At 43.2% G+C, this 21,887-nt stretch overlaps 1 protein-coding gene across 1 annotated transcript in view; it reads right to left on the reverse strand.

Moving 5' to 3' along the window:
- Nucleotides 1–21,887, reverse strand: part of ift122 (intraflagellar transport 122 homolog (Chlamydomonas)) — a 34,772-nt gene that overhangs the window by 11,680 nt on the left and 1,205 nt on the right. The window contains exons 2-18 of the mRNA XM_086276971.1: nt 20,052–20,118; nt 19,868–19,952; nt 19,702–19,780; nt 19,516–19,592; nt 19,359–19,425; nt 19,124–19,270; nt 18,312–18,387; nt 16,338–16,529; nt 15,813–15,951; nt 15,159–15,361; nt 14,125–14,262; nt 13,770–13,934; nt 13,350–13,547; nt 12,449–12,589; nt 12,063–12,116; nt 11,252–11,413; nt 165–331 (exon numbers count right to left, since the gene is read on the reverse strand). Coding sequence (XP_086133097.1) covers nt 165–331; nt 11,252–11,413; nt 12,063–12,116; nt 12,449–12,589; nt 13,350–13,547; nt 13,770–13,934; nt 14,125–14,262; nt 15,159–15,361; nt 15,813–15,951; nt 16,338–16,529; nt 18,312–18,387; nt 19,124–19,270; nt 19,359–19,425; nt 19,516–19,592; nt 19,702–19,780; nt 19,868–19,952; nt 20,052–20,118 — 2,157 coding nt within the window. The remainder of the gene's footprint in view (nt 1–164; nt 332–11,251; nt 11,414–12,062; nt 12,117–12,448; nt 12,590–13,349; nt 13,548–13,769; nt 13,935–14,124; nt 14,263–15,158; nt 15,362–15,812; nt 15,952–16,337; nt 16,530–18,311; nt 18,388–19,123; nt 19,271–19,358; nt 19,426–19,515; nt 19,593–19,701; nt 19,781–19,867; nt 19,953–20,051; nt 20,119–21,887) is intronic.

Here is a 21,887-nt window from a genome sequence, read left to right on the forward strand (position 1 = left end):
CATATTAACTTATTTTTCTTTCTGTAAAGCTTTGAAGCAGAAGAACTAGATCTAGGATAAGTTTATATTATATTTCGAAATCACACACATATGTGGTCGTTTTAAAGAAAGTTAAACAGGAGCAGCAGGATTTCAAAATGTTTAAGAGAGAGACTGACACCTACATGTCTGCCCAGCCGTGTTCGCCTATAATGTCTATAGCTTTGAGATGTTCTCCTGCTGACAGGTACATCTCTGCTGCTGCCCGCGGCTCCCTGCTGCTCTTAGCCCAGTCTGCCTGCTTGGTCATCAGCATCCGAGAGCTCTTTGGGTCTGTCACTCCAACAAACTCCTGCAGCAAGAGAGAGAAAGTTTCAAACTTTACATCACATTCAATAATTAGCAGAGGTGGGACCAAGTCATTGTTTTGCAAGTCTCAAGTAAGTCTCAAGTCTTTATCCTCAAGTCAAGTCTCAAGTAATGTCAGGCAAGTCAGAGTCGAGTCTCAAGTCACTGGTGTAAAAGTCCGAGTCAAGTCACAAGTCTGAAACTTTGAATTTCAAGTCCTTTCGAGTCTTTAAAAAAAACAAACGAAAAAATAATGTTGCAGTTATGCTAAATGTAAATATTAGACCATGTAATTTTAAAATCTGTGTTTTTCTCAACACATACAAAATAGTGAACTTAGAAAATATACACAAATTGTGAAATTGCACCTCTTTAAAATGCAGCTCAATTAAACTTAGCTCCAAGAATAATTTTCACCGACAGTTCTGAGATACGCTGCATGTTATTCTTGGATGCGGTTGTAGGACCAGCTTTAAAATCGCATGACAAAAATATCATACACATTAAAAAAAACTGTATCACCAACGTAGCCTGGAAAACATTTGCTAGTTAGATGAAGTCAGCTATCTCATCTTAGCATATTTATATGCATATTTATAATTATACGGTTCTTGGAGTGAGTGCATACACTCATGAAGTTTAGTAACTTCCGGTCACTGCAACAAGCCCAGGTACAGTTTACCGACGGATGGGTGCAGGACCTTGAAATGCACCGTGTAGAACGAAAGACCATCGTACGTATCATAAGTTTACCAGTCTCACAAATCGTCTTCATAAATACACATTCGTTAACCGTTTATTAATATAACCTTTGAGCTCAACGGTAATTAATTAGTAGTGGAAATAATTTCTGGTAGTGTAACCGGTGTGATTCTGCGTTGTGTCTGATAAAAAAGGTAAAAGAAAGAAAGACCTCCAAGTAAATAATTTGCCCACTCCAGCTCCTCTCCCACAGGGGAATTGTAGAAAAAGGGGTGGCATTTATTTTTACATTAAACATAAAATATGCATTTACACGTAACATATTTGACATAAGATAAAACAAAAACAACATGAAATCTGACATACCTGATAAAAAAGGTAAAAGAAAGAAAGACCTCCAAGTAAATAATTTGCCCACTCCAGCTCCTACGACCAAATACAGACAGTGGGGAAGAGGATTAGCTCAACCCACCACAGCTCCCAAGCTAGCAAGGAATACATATTCATGCTATCATTTATGGCGCCTAAAACACATTTATGACACACACATACTACACACTTATAACATCTTACAAAAACAGGCTCAATAATGACAATAACTGAATTAAAATCGCAATCATAAACATCAGGGTGGTTAAATATGAATTATGTGTGCTTTAAGGTGCTGGAAAGAAATGACACCCACCTCTCCCACAGGGGAATTGTAGAAAAAGGGGAGAGGCAAAAGGGGTACACTGTATTTATAGTATTGCACCAAAGAAGAAGAAAAGAATGAGGAGGGGCTCTAACTGATAATGAACACAACTACAGGCTTGGAGGTCCTAAAAGTCAGGTATAAAAGGAGAAGTTTGGGGGTTTAGAACACATTTTGTGTAATTATAACAATGTTATTTATGACTCTGTTACATTCACCCCCCAAGAATTACACAAAATCCTAAAGGGTACACCAAAAAAAAATATAAACCCACAATAACAGATACAGTGGCCTCAAACAAATTCACATCGCATATACAATGAATTAGATCAGCAACATAGCTTCCTCCAAGGAGGATAAGAGACCTGAAACCTGCTCGGCGCCTAGCAAGATCCCAGGACTTTCTATAGACAAAATGAGGTGCCATTTACACCACACAAAACAGGCCATAATATCTATGGGCGTCACTATCAGACTGCACAGACTGACAAAATACAATGAACTCTGTGCCTGTATTATTCTTTTCCAAAAACAATAGCAATGAAAAACATACAGAAATAAGCAAATTCACACATCAATAACCGCTGCTTGAACAGGTTCAACACCAAGGAGTGTTTCAAGTTGAGCCATTGATTCAATCAAGCGACGAACTGGTTTAATGATTCTACCAAAACGTGTGGTAAGTCCTTGATCCACGTCCACATTTTTGGGTTCAAGAGAATGAAAAGTGTGGGACGGGAAAGCAGCAGGGGAGCCTGGGGAGGCTCCATCACCAGCCAGCCCACCAAGATCAGAAACACCCATTATGGGAGGGGTCCCATGAACGCCATCTTCGACCGGGTCAGCGGCAGATTGCTGATGGATCCATGATAGTGTGCGGTCATCACACTCGCCAATGCTGGAGACGGAATCCACAGTCCAGGTGGCAGGAGGTACAGCTCCTGTGCCCCCAAAAGATGTCACAGACCCATCCAGGTCAGACTCAGCGGGGCCACTGACAACGCTCACAGCAGGATGTGCAGCATCGTCATTCAGTGTTGTGTCCAAGGGCAAAAAGTTAACTTGAAGGAGCAGGTTGCGATGCACCACACGCTCATGACCTTCTTTGTCTCTGATACGGCAGATGTGAAGAGCAGGATCCAAGTCAACTACCGTGTACACAACAGGTTCCCATTTGTCAGAGAGCTTCCTTTTTCCTCTGACTCCCTTGTTTGCCAACAACACCTGGTCCCCTAGTGAAAGAGGCAGACCCTTCACTTTTCTGTTGTACTGGTCAGACTGGTGTCTCTGCTCCATTGTGCTGTGTTCCTGGGCTTGGAGCATGGCAGAGCGCAGGTCATCCATCAGTGACTTGACATAGGTATCATAGTCACAAATGGTGTCATCATGAAGGACATCCCGAAACATGAGGTCAACTGGCAACCTTGGCACCCTCCCAAACATCAGGTAGAATGGCGCAAAGCCGGTGGTCTCGTGTGCCGTACAGTTATACACAAACGTCATGGACTGTATCATCTGCGGCCATTTCTGCTTACATCTGGGGGGGAGGGACCGTAACATGTTTCCAAGGGTGCGATTAAATCTCTCTGTGGTACCATTACCCATGGGGTGGTATGGTGAAGTGTGGGATTTGGCAACGCCACCCAAAACCAGAAGCTCTGCAAGCAGCTCACTCTCAAAACTAGCTCCCTGGTCAGAGTGAATGCGCTGAGGGAAGCCATACACACAGAAGAATCCATCCCAAAGCTTTTTAGCGACTCTCTTAGCTGTCTGATCCTGGCATTGGAATGCATGTGCTAATTTTGTGAAGTGGTCAGTAATCACAAGGACATCCACAGACTTGTTGTTGCTGTCCTCAGCTGACCAGAAGTCAATGCACACAAGTTCCATTGGAGCACAGGTCTTAATGCTTTCCAACGGGGCCCTAGCTGCTGGCTCTGGGGTCTTGCTGAGAACACACCTGCGGCAATTTCTCACATGACCGCGCACATCCTTCTCCATATCATACCAGAAAAAACGCTGACGAGCCAAGGAGAGTGTGCGAGGTTGACCTTGATGACCAGCATTGTCGTGTATGCCAGACAGCACCACTTGTTTTAGGGAGTCAGGTACCACAAACTGGAATCTCTTGTGTTTGGTCAGTGGGTCCCTCACGACTCTGTAGAGGACACCATTGAGGAATGTGAGCTTATCCCATTGTTTCAGGAGCCGCAACGTATGTTGGTTCTCATGACAGCGCTCACGTCTGGAGGGTCTGCGCTTACGCTCAACATAGCGGGCTACTCTGGAGATCACAGGATCCCCTGTTTGATGAGACAGGAGATCAGCACGGGACAGCGCATGAGTAACATCACAGTCAGGTGGACTGATGGAGGTTAGGTGACCAGCGAGGGATGTTGCACGCTGGCGAGAAGCAGACTCCCACTCACAGAGCGAAGACATGAGAGAAGACACGTCATCAGTTGACAGAGACACATCAAGCACAGCAGAGGGTGGAGCACTGCGTATCGATTGAGGTTGACAGGTCAAACGGAAGGCATCTTGGACACTGGCATCTTTCACACCACTGACTTGCTCTAGCAGCTCAAAGTAGGGCTCCGACAGGAGCCGCTGGGCCAACGGCCTCACAAACGGTTCCCTGCTCAGGGTGTCTGCCACAATGTTCAGCTTTCCAGGAACATATTTGATCTCAAAGCAGTATGGTGCAAGCTTAGAGACCCAACGCTGTTCACAGGCATCCAGCTTTGGCTTAGTCAGAATGTATGTGAGAGGATTGTTATCAGTCCAGACAGTGAACCGATGACCCTTGAGCCAGTGGCTGAACTTATCGCACACAGCCCACTTCAGAGCCAAAAATTCGAGCCGGTGTGCTGGGTATTTGGCCTGACTGCGGCTGAGAGACTTACTAGCAAAGGCTATAGGTCTTGCTCTCTCCTCACCAGCTGGCACCTGGGATAAGACAGCACCCAGCCCATCCATGGAAGCGTCAGTTGAAAGGATGAATGGCCTCTCAAAATCAGGATGTGCCAGCACCGCACAGCTGAGGAGTGCACCTTTGAGTCCCTCAAATGCTTTCTCACAAGCAGGAGTCCAATCTTGAGGGGTGAGCTTGCGAAAAGTTCCAGGTTTCCGACTCCCATGGCAGCCTTTAGTCCTCTTCTGACCGGCAGTTAGAGCAAAGAGTGGCTTCGCAATACGAGAGCACCCTGGAATAAAATGCTGGTAAAACATCACCATGCCAAGGAAGGATCTCACTTTCCTCTGAGAAGGGGTGCAACCGTCACCATCCATAAGGTCAGTCTTCTGAAAATTGGCGATAACCCTCACTTTATCCTGATCAACCGAGACACCACCAGCATCCACGACATGACCCAAAAACCTCACAGAGCGTATGAGAAAGTGACATTTTTTCTGCGCCAGCTTCAGATTGCTGGTCCTCAGGCGAGAGAAAACAATCTCAAGACGTCTTAGGGCCTCCTCTTCTGAAGGCGCAAACACCAGCAGGTCATCAAGATAACACAGGAGGCTGGAAAAGTTCAAATCACCAAAGATGCTGAGCATCATCCGCATGAAAGATGCTGGGCTGTTGCATAGACCCTGGGGAAGTCTGTTGTACTCATACAGGCCAAGAGGTGTAGTGAAAGCAGTGTACCGTCTGTCAGACTCATGGAGGGGAACGTTGTAGAACCCAGATGTGAGGTCCATGGTGCTGAAGAAAGCATTCCCACCAAGGGCAGCAAGACAGTCAGCCTGATGGGGCAGTGGGTGAGCATCCTTAATGGTTTTGGCATTGAGCCAGCGGAAGTCAGTGCATATCCTCAAGTCACCTGACTTCTTCCAAACCATTACCAGTGGTGAGGCGTATTCGCTGGTGGACTTACTGATGATGCCTTTCATCTCCATGTCTGACAGCACCTCTCGCAACTTGTGATAGTGAGCCGGGGGTACTCTGCGATAGGGAAGCCTGAAAGGGCGGTCGTCAGTGAGGTGGATACGATGGACAAAGTCTTTCACCTCACCACAGTCCAGTTTGTCTCTAGAGAACACATCTTGGTAAGTCAACACAAGCTCCACCAATTTCCTCTTCCACCCATCTGACACTTCACAGCCCTCAATATCAATGTCAGCCAACCCAGCATCTTTGAGTAGCTGTGCAGAGTCAGGCACAGAGTCTGATGAGGGGGGAAAACTGGTATGCTGGTCAGTCAGAGTCTCGCAGAGACCTTGAGTGATGGGCAGGTCCTCCACAGCAATACAAGGAAAGACATCCGCAATCTTAGCATTGCGACGAAGTGTCACAGGGCTCTCTGTTGGGTTAAGGACTTTCATAGGGACCCAACGATCTCCCCACATGGGTGTTATAATGCGCCCCACCATTATGTTCTTTGGAGTGGAACGGGCTGACGTGGGTTCCACAACGACAGTACTTCCTGGAGACACGAGGGCAGAAGGTGGCAGCTTTCCCCAAACTACATATTCTTTTTGTGGCAGGAGAGTGACACTCTTCCGCAACCTGACTGTACCTACTTTATCTGGCAACACAGGAGCAGACCACCGTGAGATACAGCTCAGCAACTGCAGGAAGTCTTCACAATCAGTGCCAGTGTAATTGGAGTTAATAAGCTCCCAGTACTTTGTATCAGCCTTCATCTTCTGAATGATGGGCCGGATCACATTGCTCCCCACGATGAGCTCATCTTTTTGCCCAGGAACCACAAATGTTGGTACAAGAAACCTAGTCCCATATACTTCAATGTCCAAATCATAGATGCATTTCGGTTGTGTGAGAAGGCCACCGCAACCAACCAGCACCACATTTTCAGGGATATGCTGCGGAATCAGAGCAACACCAGCGGCTCTTAGCTTGCTATCAGCCTCTTCACTTAGTGTGCATGACATACTTCCTGAATCAAGCATGCTTGTCAGGGAACACCGGCCACTGACCGACACTGGAGTGTAAAACAACTCACTAGCCCTGCCAACTCTTTGTGAACCCATAATAACAGTCTTCTCATCAGAGAGGCTACTACAGCAGTTAACATATATGGCTTCTGGGTCTGTTGCATTTCTGAGGGTTTCATCAACACTGCCCATGCTACCCCTCTCGTTACATGGGCTGGCTAGTTTAAAGCAGCATCGGTGGGAGGAGGGACTGAAACGCTTGGTTTCTGGTGCAACTGTGGGCATTCACGCCTCATGTGTCCAGGGTCAAAGCAGCTGTGGCATAGCTTGTACAGCCTACAATGCACATGGGTTGTGTGTTCATGTGAGCCACACACTCTGCACGAAGCACGATGAGCATTGCGGTGCCCATGGGAATGACCTGTGGGTTGTGGGCACCTAGGACCAGTGGCTAGTGATGCAGTGCACATGGACAGAACCTTGTCAAACAGTGCTACCATCTGTTGAACACCTGGCTCAGCTGGAGGAGGGCCAGAAACTGGCAAAGATGGGGGCATGACATGTAGAGTCAAAGGAGGACAAGCAGAGGGCTGCTGCACACTTACCATGCCATCAGAAGAGAGAGGCTGACATGTGGCTGCAGAGGGAACAGAGGGCATAGGATACGAGGCTGGCTCATGTGTTACTGGGACTGCTTGAGCACCGCTGGAGTGGGGCTGGCTGTTAACAGCGACAGGGCTCTGATGCGGGATGGACAGACTTGCTGTATTATGAGACAAAACACTAGACTGTCTCATTTTCCTCACATAGTTGTCCAGACGGCTCTGAACCTCAGCTGCAGTCCACTCCTCAGGGGCCTTCAGTTGAAAAGACAACGTAAGACTGTGGTCAGGACAGTGATTAATGAACATCGAAACAACCTCACTACTGGGGTCCTCTACCATCTTGCCGCGCCTGCGGAGACACTCATCAGCAGCATCAATAGACTTGTTCAACCGGATCCAGTAATCCATGGCGTTCTCACCTGGACGTGGCACAGTACTGTAGAAATCTTTCATGGGCAGGCTGGAATATGTCAAGTCGCTGAAGTTAGACCTCAGTATGTCAAACACAGCAGTAATAGGATCATTCCGATTCAACTCAGGGCGGCAACGAAGTGACACCTTGACCACATCTCTGGCTTTGCCAGTTAGTCTAGACATTAATATGGCAAACATTTCTTCATCTGTGTCACAGCTGATTCTGTGCAGATAACATCTCATCATGTCCTCCCATTCACCGATGGGAAATAGATCTGTGTTGTCACCCTTGAAGTATGGTGGAGCTTTGGTGTCTGACTGAACAACAACCTTCAGCTGGGACTGGTCATTGCAGCTCGAGGGCACATTCTGGGGAGACTGTGGCTGGGTGGGGGCTGGCTGGTGCATAGAGTCAAGAGAGGATGTGATATTTTCCCCAATTTGCTTTGCTAAGTCAGTGATCAAGCTGCTCAACATGTCACTAGTGACAGCCTGGGTGTGTGTTTGGCGTTCGCAAGCAGCTGGTGTGGAGCTAGCTGCTGGCATTAATGGTGAGTGCATCACTGGCTGGTCTACAGTGTGGGCACCAATACCCGGGACTACTGGCCTACCCCTCCCAAAAAACTTTGGAGCAATCTGATGACCCCTCCCCAAACCAAAGGTCATATTACTCCCCGCAGAGAACAGATCAGGCAAAGCGCTATCCACAGTTTCCTCACTTAACATGTTGGCCCAAGTGAGATATCACTGTTCAACAGCAAAAAAAAACGAGCCTAACCCCCACACACAATTATGCAAAACTTCACAAAACAATGAAATGTGGGGAGAAGAAAAAAAACATCAAAGAATCAAAACACCATAGAAAATAAAATGTTTTCTCCTCTCAATTAAAACAGGCTGTAAAAGCCAATATCAATAGAGAAAAAAAAATTACAATCCGTGCCTGTATAATTTGAGGCAACAATATGAAACAGTGACAGAAATGATCACCTACGTATTTGCCCTTTAAGTTCACACGTGACAGAGATGCCTGCAAGCCATATTACGGGGCATCGATCACACACGCGATATAAAAACCTGTGAGTCAAAGCGCAGGGCACAGGATTCTGGCACACAGCTGCAGAGAGGAGGCGGGAAAACAGCGGCAGCAGAAGGAGGAGGGGTGGATCGCGGATTGGCGATGTGACGGGTCAGCGGCACCAAGTGTAACCGGTGTGATTCTGCGTTGTGTCTGATAAAAAAGGTAAAAGAAAGAAAGACCTCCAAGTAAATAATTTGCCCACTCCAGCTCCTCTCCCACAGGGGAATTGTAGAAAAAGGGGTGGCATTTATTTTTACATTAAACATAAAATATGCATTTACACGTAACATATTTGACATAAGATAAAACAAAAACAACATGAAATCTGACATACCTGATAAAAAAGGTAAAAGAAAGAAAGACCTCCAAGTAAATAATTTGCCCACTCCAGCTCCTACGACCAAATACAGACAGTGGGGAAGAGGATTAGCTCAACCCACCACAGCTCCCAAGCTAGCAAGGAATACATATTCATGCTATCATTTATGGCGCCTAAAACACATTTATGACACACACATACTACACACTTATAACATCTTACAAAAACAGGCTCAATAATGACAATAACTGAATTAAAATCGCAATCATAAACATCAGGGTGGTTAAATATGAATTATGTGTGCTTTAAGGTGCTGGAAAGAAATGACACCCACCTCTCCCACAGGGGAATTGTAGAAAAAGGGGAGAGGCAAAAGGGGTACACTGTATTTATAGTATTGCACCAAAGAAGAAGAAAAGAATGAGGAGGGGCTCTAACTGATAATGAACACAACTACAGGCTTGGAGGTCCTAAAAGTCAGGTATAAAAGGAGAAGTTTGGGGGTTTAGAACACATTTTGTGTAATTATAACAATGTTATTTATGACTCTGTTACAGTAGCATCACAGAAATGTAGCAGTGACAATAATATTGTATGCTGTAATCGTACTGGACAATTAGTGATACAAAAAACCTGTTTTATCCTGTGAATAAAAGTATGTGTTTTTGTCAGTGTACCATAATAACAGAAGCGAAACGCAATATTGTGTCAGGACAATTCACTATTTATGCACAATAAACAAAGGAGCATAGCGCGACAATTTCTGTTCAGCGCCAGACTTGCTTGTAACCTATATCACCAATTATGTTAAGAAAAATGACGCATTAACTACAACAGCAGACTGACCTTTGTGTAAATGCTTGGAGCAGACTAACCTGTGAGCTGGAGTGTTCTAGGACGTTATATTTGATCTTTGAATGGCTGCAATCCAGTCGCCTCTTTGTTACTTCGGAAACATGGCTCGAACAATTTCTCTTCAACGACGTAATCCGATAACAACCGATCTCTTTACCCGTCGGCTTCCCGTGGCTGTCATGCGACCGGCTATTGCAGTTAATAATACAACAGCTTCTTGACATTTTTGTGTTTCTTTTTATCGCTGTGTGACTGATTTTAATTGAAAGCCTGCGTGCGCTAGTACCGCTTGCCACGAGTTCCCAGAATCCTTTGCGGTTCTACCCGTGAATGACGTCACATTTTAAATCTCCATATAATATGCATGTTAAATTTTATATTTGGGGTAAAATATCAAGTCTTTTCAAGTAAACCGGTTCAAGTCCAATTCAAGTCCCAAGTCATTGGTGTAAAAGTCCAAGTCAAGTCACAAGTCTTAGAACATTTTTTCAAGTCAAGTCTAAAGTCATAAAATTAATGACTCGAGTCCAAGTCATGTGACTCGAGTCCACACCTCTGATAATTAGTCATTAAGATGGGCAACAACCAACAATGTAATGTAATGTCCAACAGTTTATCAAAAGCAGATTCCTAACAGTAGTCTGAAAGGAGAGAAAGAAAAGTCCAGTTCAGATGGGCAGAACCATGTGGGTCAAGTGTGAGACAGGAGGAAGCGAGTCACACAAACAGCAGGCAGCTACAAGGCCTTTCCCTCCGGTGTCCATCCTACCTAAAACAAACAGCCGGAGGGACCAGATGGCCACACAGCCACATAAATATACAGCAGCCACATCAAACACACATACAATCTGATACAAACTCAAGCACAAATATACATGAACGAGTCATGGCTGTGTCATCTGCTCCAGCAATGCGAGTGCAACGGTGATGATCAAAAGTGGGGGCACCGCATGTAAACATAATAAAGCACGAATTTGTCTCGGCTCCAACTGACCCCCTCATCAAAGTGTTCGTGTAGGAACAGACGCTGGCTTTATTTCTCTCCTTTTGTGCCCCACTTCCAACTGTAACTATATGTCGTACAGGGATACGTGTGTAAACGTTGGCCATGCGTGTGCAGATCAGATGATATATGTAGAGATTCTGATGATATATGAGGAGATGAAAGACAGACAGTAAAGGGGGGGCTGTCTGAACACAGTGCAGGGCCCCAATTTGGCATAACTGCACATGCTGAAGAAAACCATATGCTCTAAATCCCGAAAACATGCAATGCTTCGCAGGTGTTTTTGTCTGTATCGATACAATATCTTATATGTAAGAGCATGTGTTTTAGTCAGTGATTTAATCACCTTGGCGTAGTCGAACATGCGCAGGTCAGTGTACATGCTCAGCGCTCTGGATTCGTGGCCAGTACGTTTGTAGAGCCTGGCTGCCTCGTGGAATTTCCCCTGGTAGGCGTAGACATCTGCCAGAAACAGGTCATTGTCGTTCTCACCCCGCTTCTTCCTCTCCTACAAATCAGTCAACACAAACACTGAGTTGGGTGCTAAGACTAACAGTCACATATATTAGCATGCACACACACACACACACACACACACACACACACACACACACACACACACACACACACACAGTTATGCATGTGGCTTTGCATACACATAGAGTTACACAAGACTGAAGGGTGTTGAATCTTCACAAACCTCTTCTGCCATCAGCCACAGAAATAACAAACACCATTTTTATTGAACGAAGGAAACACTTCTTTCCATATATAATAATTTTACTGACAAAAACAGACTGTCAAAGATGAACATTTCCACATTTCAAATAAGAACAAGCAGAAACACCCAAGCCATAACAGATTCTGCTCCGCTCAGCAAGCACATTGTTAAGGATTTGTGCATATGCTTAGCTGTGCGCTTGCATGTCAGCGCGGACTCAACTGGAAAAGGTCACTCGGGATACAGGTTCCTCCTTTGTTTGAGGTTTAGGTCTAGTTCAGAAAAAAGCCTTACAATTACTGACATTATTGTATGATGACAGTAATTATGATTCACTATTTAATGATGTCAGGATATACACTAGCCAGGAAAAAAAAAAAAACAGAAAACAAAAAAAAATTATAACCAAATTAGGCCTCTGAGGACTTAGCATTACCTCAATGCTATTGATTAGTTCCAGGTAGCGCAGATCTCGGATTCTAATGAAGGCCTGAAAAGGTGGAGAGGAAAGATTTAGTATAATTGCGTCTGAGAATCTGTTGCTTTGTGTTCTTATTTGCATTACTAGCTTCTTAAAAATTCTTCATCGGACACTGATTAAGGATGTGGCTTCACTGTTGATTTGGCTAACTTGGGTAATGTCCATGTTTTGACGTTAAGTGGTTGCAGTTAACATGATGAAGAGTAGGGTACTGTATATTTCTATTGCTCATTTTGTGAAGGATGGTAAGATCTGCCTTACTTAATCAAAACAATGTGTGTGTGTGTGTGTGAGTGAGTGAGTGAGAGAGAGAGAGAGAGAGAGAGAGAGAGAGAGCTGACCTTCTTGGCAGTCTCAAAGTCAAGTCCCTCCAGGGCTTCTGTGGCCAAATCCCTCCAGTCACTATCTGTCACACCCAGGCAGGCAATCTGGTAGGCCTCCTTAAACATCTTCCTCTCCAAGTACTGGTACATGGGTGCAGACTGGCAGGCCAACACCATCACAGTTAAAAGCATTATAAATACAAATTTGTGGAAAAGAATGGCCACAAACCAATCAATAAACAGAAACAAAACATCTTTACGAAACACTTTTTTTTCCGTAACTGATATAAATTGCATCCATATATATCATTTCTTTCTTTGTAGTACAAATAAATACCATATTTATGATAAAAATGACCAGGATCGTGGCACGTGTTTCTGCAGACATGTAGAACTAATGCAGAGCAACAACGGAGGAAATTTAAAGGTTAAGCGCATTTCGCTGGGACGCATTTCGATGAGTCACAGTACTTTTAACAGCATATTGTGGAAGAGAATGAAAAATATTACTTCTTTAATATTTAATATGCTTTAAAAAGCGTATAACTCTGTGGCATTATGAACACTAATATAACAGCCAATACCAGGGTAAGGGTAGAGGTCAAAAGGTCAAACAGAGATAATATACTGAGATTTGAAATTTGACATTTGGAATTTATACTTGATACAATTCCAGTTCATACGAGCCCAGTTTCATAAAGACTAGATGAATACTTTAGGAAGTATTAGAAATGACCTAGTAACATATGATGAAAAGCAAGAACCATGTAACAATTTTAACCATCAGTTTCAATTTCACACAAAATTACTACATTTTGACCATTTTTATTTCAGAAGCATTTTGGCTACAGACCTGTGCCACCACACGGAGCGCCATCACTGCTTCTAGACATGAGCAGCCTGACAAGATAATACCCACCTGCGGCACCTCCACTGCAGACATGGAATACACATGGAGGCAGAATATCTTGGAGCCATTGTAGCCGACCATAAAGCCTTGCATCTTCTGCTGGTGTACAGGGAAGTTGCAAGCCTTGATATTAAGGTAGCCATTCCCAGAGAAGCACAGCATGTCCTCACACTGGGTGTTCCAGGCTACACTATTGGCATTAGGCTCCTGTAAGGAAAGCAAATGCAAGTACACAGGAATAATGAGGTCAGAGGTGACTGTGAAACACATACAAGTCTGGGCTATTGTAAACCTGTTCCTGTATTTAATGCAACTAATTGAGCACACATGCTTGTTTCCATTTTATTTCACTCCACTGCATCTCTGAAATGCAATTCAAAGCCCGCGAAGCTAGGTTCCTTCGTCACGCCCTTTCCACTGCCTGCTGACCTGAAAAAGTAGCTCTTTACTCTTGATGTCATAGACAAGGAGAGTGTTATGCTCATCCACCACAGCCAGTTTATTGCGGGAGGCGCTCATGTCCAGGCAGCGCACTGACGTTGTTAGCTTCAGCAGCGTGATGGGAAACGGGTTGTCAACAAATATCTTTAGTATCTGCAAACAGAGAATAGAGAATCAGTTGTGTTGTAACTGGCTCCAGTAACAGATATATCCAAAAAAAAATGCTTTCTTCATTAGGACAGCAGTTTCCTTTATGTTCAAATTCCAGGAGCACTGGCATGTGAGCATGACTCCCACTTCTGTGGTTACTTTGTGTGAGAATGGATCTTCTTGGAGTACTCACAGCGCCATTCTTTAACCCTACGAGTAAACCCTCTCTGCCTGGTGGACCACCAATCACTTTGATGTATCGAATTAGAGATTCCATCACCCATTCCTTTTCCCTCACACTGTTGAAGGACAGACACTGGAGTCTCTTCTCCTGCAGAAGAGCAGAGTAAGAAGGCTGAGGCTTCAATTATATTTGACAAATGGAGCGCTGACTGGTGCAGCATTGTCAAACGTTTCTGTTTTCATCATTTCACAGTGTGTTAATCTCATCCTTTAAGCAATTCAAACATACTCGTAAATGTCTCGCAAATCCTAAACACAGTGCTCTTTTAAGCATCAAAAGGTGTTTAAAGAAAGCAATGCCATAAAGATTAACAGTGATTTGATTTGACAGTGACATATACAGCACAGACCACATGAACACAGCCCGTTTATATGGTCTAAAAGTTCTTTTAGGCATGAAACATGAGTACGCCTGATAGAGAGATCTGAAGCACCTCTGTCACACATAGACAGATTTAAAAGGAAATAACCGCCGCATTACGGCCGCTCCTCCTCCCTACCAGACTGTCAGACACACAGAGACAAGAAGCAGAGAGCAAACCCAAGAGACATCCACTGGTTCAACAGACTATGGTGCCTTCCCCCTGATTCAACTGGCTTAATTTATCCAGTTTGAAGATGGTTGAGAAAGGGAGAGAGACAGAGCACATGCACAGCTGGAGTCTTTTGCAAACTAGGCAGAAACATCTGGGGGAACAGCCATTCCATTTCTGGACTGTTTGGGCTTGAAGTAAATGTCTAAACATTGATTTACTGTGCTTTCATCGTATTAATAGCGCTCAAATGTCACTGCAGCCTCTTGCACAATCAAGTGTGCATTAGTGTAATTCACAAAGAACAGCAGCCCCACTGGAGACCAGAGGAAGTATAACTGAAAGAAAATACAAATACACACAGGCTCTGGCAGACGCAAGCAACTTTAAATGAATGTTTTTGTATATTTTGCCACTACAAAAAAAACTGCGGACCTCTATCTCTTCTGACCTGACACAGAATGATATGTTGGGAGCAGACGACCAGCAAGTTGCATTCAAACTTCCTGCATATTTTCTCCTTGACGCGGTAGTGCATGTCTGAGGAGTCGTCTGAATAGAGCTCGTAGATGAGGATCTTCTCGGGCAGCTGGATGGCAAGGCGGTTTCTATAGATGGCGATCTTCTTCACGAGCTCACGACACTTGATCCTCACTGAGGGGAAGAAAAAAATTGAGATAAATGGGAGAGAGTAGTCATGAAAGGAGGGTGAGGAAGGTTTAATTATCTTAGCCGATGCATCCTGTTGAATAAGTTTGCCCTTGGTTTTTTTCCTTCAAATCTTCCTCCCTCGTTGGTGCGAGGAAATTAAAGACTGTCACCTCTCATTTAAATAGAAAATCCTATTATAGCAAGATGTTCACCAAAACATTCGATATCTACTCATTAAAAAAGGCAGGCCATCTGCCCTTACATTAGATTAATTTGAATAATATGACAAGAGGAAAATGACAGTGAAGTTTATCTCCCCAAATGCTGTCTGCATTGCTTTGTTTGATCATCTCACTGTGAAGCTGCAAGATGTGCAAACAATTATTTTGACGAGGCATCACAACAGCTAGCCTATCTTAAACTCAGAAGCCTGTAGACCAGAGCAAAAGCGCACCTTTTTGCTCAGTGATGAGGTGCTGGACAATGACATCAGTCATGCTATCTCTGTAAGCATAACGATCCTTGTAGAGGCCATGAACTGTACTGAAGATAAGTTGGTAGCAGGCGATGGTCCCATCCTGGCAGCCCAAAACCTAGGTAAGAGACAACAATGTAGCAGTACATCCCATTAACACTTCTAAAAACAGACTGCGAGAGTGGGAAAATGTTCCTGTTGTTAAAGCCTCTACACGGCAGAACTGAGAGAATCTGCTAGCAACCAAATCTCTCCTGTCACTTTTAGTTAAACACAGTGAAAAGAAAAGCGGGGAAAGTGTTACTTTAAAATGAAACGGCTTGTGCATCTGTGCAGTTAAGGAGGCACTCTGTTAGAGGATCAAATGTCACCCTAAATGTAACGTCAGAGCTCTGAGCGTGTTGCATTTTATTCTTGTTCTTCTATCACAACACTTAAATAATGGCGTATGTCACAGTGAGAGCAATTTCTCTAGATATATGGCTTCACAAGCTGTGGACCCACCACAAAGTTGGAGTCAGGCTTAACCCGGCAAGTCCACACCCAGGAGTTCTGCTCTCCGACAGTTCCTAGCCGCACACCATCTTTTGTGTAGAGGGACGCCTGTTTATCAGAGCCACCCATCACTATATACTCGCCCTTAGAGAAGTAGCCGACGCAGCACGGGTCGTAGGTGAGAGTCCTGTCTTTTCCAATCTGAGAGAGACAAAGAGAGAAAAGGACATTAAAAATAAAACTAGCATTTCTTGCAGTTATTGCCCAAGGGCCCAGGCCGGCACTCCCCACCGTCTGGGCTTGCACACTTCAAAGTCCTCAGTATTCAACCAATTCCTTTGAGTGTTCGATGAAAAGCCAGACAAAAAAGAAAGTGTTTCTCTGGTTTAAATAGCCTCCTTTGTATCAGTCTTCAAAGTCCATTTGCACAACATCATATCAGGTCGCCCCATTTGGTACATCTGGTTTTCCTCACTCTGGGATAAAGCTTCCCTGACGATCCATAGTTATTTTCTCTCATTGCGAACAATTCTTGGTGTTGTAATCAAAACAGCATGTTCAATAGATAAATAGGCCAATGACAAAATATGAGCCTAAGGCATAACGGCAGAGTAATGAACACTGCATATTTGTCTATAATTACGATATCGCCCACTGGGAATTTAGGAGGAAGGAGGAATTGCGAAGGGGGCATTAAAGCATAGCAGGACCACTTCCAATGTACTGTTATGGTTTCAATAGACCCTGACAGTCTGATTAAAACAGGAAAAACTCCATAAAGAGTTTTAAATACGTTATATTTTGAACAAACAGACTAATTTTGTGATGTTGCCGTCGTAGTGCTTTAGCAAGTTAGAGCACATATTACTGACAGTGTTTCAAAATGTTCTAAGTCTTCTGGTGTTTTCCCATGAAAATGTGGTTAGTCATGCATGTGTTTAGCCTTTTCAACAGTTAAAAGTAACAGAGAAGATAGATTAGAAACAAACATGTTGCGATAACAAGATACTGTATACACTGTATAGATATTACAAATCACCATGGTGTCTGTACACCCACGCAGGCATGATCTGGTGTCACCGTGTGGAATCAATATTTTTTGAGATTTTGTGACAAAGTGACCAAGCTATTCGAGCAACTAAAATGAGCAAAAGATGCTTAATTTTATACGTGACTACTTTTTTTGTTTTTTAATTGGTCTTTTTGTCTTAGGACTCGCCCAGCTTTCACTGCATGACAGCCACTTGATAGCTTGGATAAGATTCAGCTCCTTCCCATGACCCTAAACTGTTTAAGCAGTTAAGAAAATGGATAGTGGATAGTTCTTCTTGTGTTTATCATACCCACACTGTTTCTTTTATCTATAATAGTTAATCAAAAATTTTCTAAGTTTGTGGTTTTTAATCATTTTTATGCAAAACTGTTGCAAGTTAGCGCCATCGGCAATCGGTCAGTGCAAAACAATACAATGTACTGATGACAAGTGGAAAATTACAATAAACTCAAAGCCTATATCATTACAAAAATATACATATGTTTCATTAATGACCCCCTATCCATTACCCGTAACATACCAATGGGCCTGTTCCAAGTCAAATGACCAATCCATAATAGAACATATCAATATATAAAGACTAAATGCCCTCACTTGGCCACTTAATGGTAACACCACTGGCCAAGCCTAAAGGTTGGGATAGAGGGGAATGTCTACAGAAAGTAAAACTGAAAAGTTGATTTCAAAACTGAAAATAATAAGTCCACAGTGTCTAAATTAATAATTTCACATTTACTTTTGGATTCACATGGTACATAAAAACTCATGTTCTGTGTTTGATTCTTCATCAAGCACAACCTCATCTTTATGTGGAGTGTATCTCTGTGTCTGAGCTATTCAGCCATGACATGATGATTAGTAAGTTACCAAATACATATTAAATACAATGCCATACAATATGATAGTTTATGGTAGGTTGTGACATTCACCTGTTTTCCACTGAGCTGATAAAAGGAGAGCTTCTGACCCCAGTCTGCCACAGCCAGAATGTCATTGTGCTCATCCCTGTGAAAACACAACAAAATGACTACAGACATAAGCATTAATCACAAGATTCAGCACTGATGAGGCATCTGTCATTTAAGTAATGATGACAGTGAAAAGCAGAGCAGCCAACCTTCAGCTAGGGGACACGCCGGTCACTCTCTCAGTGATGCAAAGTAATGGATGCAAAGCCTTTTAATGTTAATTTTCCAGAACTGTTTTAATTCAGGACAGAATACAGCATAAACCCATGTACCTCTGCATCTATTAACCCTGAATCTCTGGCGGCTCTAGCAAACGCTGTTCCCTGATTGACCTCATGTTTTGACCACAATTTGATTACCAACTTTCCCATATGAGGCAACCCAGCAATAAAATCTCTACTGTCTTCTATGGCTTTTATCTTTATCCTACTTCCCGCATCTTTTCACCTTTGTGTCGTCTTTTTCCCTTAATTGACCTGTTCTGTGGTCCTGCATAGTTTTCATTGCTGTACTCTCTGCTTTGGCTGTAGGGGGAATCATAGAGCAAAGACAGCTGTTCCCAGGCATCATAATTCAGTCCATCATTGAGAAAGGTCCACCGCTCACTGGTTGAACACTGCCACCTGCTGGCCCTACAAAAACTACACCTAAATAAGAAATCTAATTTTGCACAATTTGGGCTCAAAATCTTGGAAGGACAGACCAAAAATATACATGGCTATGTGTTAATCTGTGGAGACATCCTTCCATTTCTATAATAACTTAGGACTAACTTGGAGGGATTCCAGGCAATGGACCAGATAGGAGAAGAGGAGCCACCTGGACGCTCTATTTTGACCTTCTCCTCCCCATTTTTGTTCCGAATGCTCACCACTCCATTCATCATACCCAGAGCAAGGTATTGCCCGTCGTTTGTCCACCTGCAAGCAAATGATGCACAGCAACATAAATGCACAAATGAAAATGTACTGCTGCTGCATAAACGTTGCTGCTCCAGACTTCACTTACCCACAACATGTTATTTTGCTGCTCACTTTATGTTTGTTTACAGATTTTTGCTCTGGAGACCACAGGCCTAAAAATATGAGAAGTTTGAGATGTTTAATTTCTCTATGTACTTACATTAGGTCACATTTATCAAAGTTCTCCACTAAGGTGCACTCACCAAAGTCACCAGATGAGCAGGAGGCAAGCTGGTGAGTGACTGGGTTGTAGGCAACACACTGGATAGAGTCATTGTGACTACAGATAAACAAATAAAAGAAAAAATGATGGAGGAGTACAGACTGTGCACCGTGGTGTAACACTACAACTCTGTAATACTAAAGCAATAAGTAAAAGCGCTGCTTACGTATATTTTAAAATACCCTCCAGTTTAGAAGTCCAGATAATAATGCTTTTGTCTGCTGACCCTGAGGCAAATCTTTTACCTGCAGAAGAATGCACTACTGAGTAAGAATTAAGAACAAAAATAAGATGACCGACACAGAAAAATGTAGTGAAAATCAATTTAGTACCATCTTTGGCATAAGCCACACAGTACACTATGTCTTTGTGTCCTTTTAAAGGCTGAATAATACTGCCATCTGTTGCATCGTAAACCTGGAACAAAAAAAAAAAAAAAGGTGAAATTGAGTTGAACGATGAAAGTATTCTCTACATGTTTGCATTTTTAGGCTAAAGAAAACAGAAAAGCCTTACCAGGACACGAAGCCCTGCAGCAATTATGAGTTGGCTACCATCTGGTTTGAAGGCAAGGTCATAAACGCTGCAGAAAAAAAAACAAAATAACAGATCCGTGTTGAAATGGTTTTTCAATAAATTGATTAGTTCACGAGCAACAGCTATGAGGATCCATTCATCACTGAAATCATATAATGGAGGTTCCCTGTGGAGTTTTTGAACTCTGGCAATGCCATGGAGGTGGATTTTACAAGGACGTTATTGCTGTCTGCCAAAGTGCCCACAGGGAAGGTTTTGCAACCCTCCAACTCTGTTGAAGGTTTTGGAGGAATTCACAAACTTATGAGTGAAGATAAAGCCAAAACATGTCACTGCAACACTGTGAATTAGTAGATATGTTGTTAAGAAATATGAAAGAAATATTAGAAATATAGATGTTAAGAATTCTGGTGTAAAAAAAAAAGGATAAATAAATAAAAGCACTGAAAAATCTGGTTTGTATGAAGAGGGAAAACATTCAGCAGTTTTGCTAGATTGCAAGGATGCACACAATCTGTTTCGGTGTGAAAACACTCACTGTGAAGCATGGAGAATAATGGCTTCCAGTTTCATAAGTGTGAGAATTTGCAAGTGTCCAATGTTTCTTTAATAGGTTCTTTCAGCTGCAACCTTATTTCCCAAGTGGTCACCACAGCGGATGGATCTGCATATTTGATTTGGCACAGATTTTATGCTGGATGCCCTTTTGATGCAACCTTCCCTCCCTGATCTGGGGTTTGCGACTGGAATTAGGAGTGAACTAGCTTGGGACCTCCAGTGTCTTCTTTCAGTATTGAATTAGGGAATTTCTTTAATATAGCACACTGACTTTTTCTCTTTTTTTCATTTTGGATAGACCGAATAAACAAAAAAAACATAAAATTCAGAGTTTGAGGAAAACAAGGACATCTTTAGCAAGGACAAACAAGTGCAAACAACAAAATCACACACGCACACACAAAACATACAAAAAATGTTTGCACCTAACAACAAGGAAAATCACGCGTCTCCATCCACTCCACCCTGCGTGTGCTCTCTCCTCCACCTCTTTTGTGCACTGTCTGTTGTTTTGGATGGTTCACCCCAGATATTTAAATTGGTCCACCTTAACTACTTCTGCTACTTGAAAACTTGTCACCTGTCTCCCTCTCATTCACACACGTATTCTGTCTTGCTTCTACTTTCATTCCTCTTCTTTCCAGTCTGTACCTCCACCTTTCAAAGCTCAAAGGGGCTCAAAGACAATCCCTGATGTAATCCCACCCTCACCTCGAACCCATCTGTACCACACAACTCCCCACTGTTGCACTGTCCTATTACATGTGCTGCACCACCCTCACGTACTTCTCTGCAACTCCTGGCTTCCTCATGCAATACCACAGTTCCCTTCCTGACAGCTTATCACATGCTTCCTTCAGATCCACAAAGACACAGCTCAAGTCCTTCTGACATTCCCATACTTCTCCAATCAACACTTTCAAAGCAAAATTCCCATCTGTAGTGCTCTTTTGTGGCATGAAGCTGCTCACTGATCATTACCTCACTCTTTAAGCTAACTTCAACAACACTTTTCCCCATAGCTATGGTATGGCTTACGAGTTTTATCCCTCTGTAGTTACTGCACACTTGTTCTTAAAAATCAGTACCACTTCTCCATTCTTCAGGCATCTTCTTACGCTCAAAGACTGTGTTAAGCCATCTGATAAAAACGTTCACTCTTTTACTTGACTATATCCAGATCAATTGTACTTACGTGCATAGAGTTTTAAGCCAGGAAATTAAAACCTTTATAAATAAAATGAATAAAAATCCCTA

Source organism: Aulonocara sp. 'chitande type north' Nkhata Bay, linkage group LG20 (assembly GCF_057382095.1).
Source record: "Aulonocara sp. 'chitande type north' Nkhata Bay isolate Kocher_YH1m ecotype deep benthic linkage group LG20, A_spYH_male_GT1.1, whole genome shotgun sequence".
NCBI classification, from domain to species: Eukaryota; Metazoa; Chordata; class Actinopteri; order Cichliformes; family Cichlidae; genus Aulonocara; species Aulonocara sp. 'chitande type north' Nkhata Bay.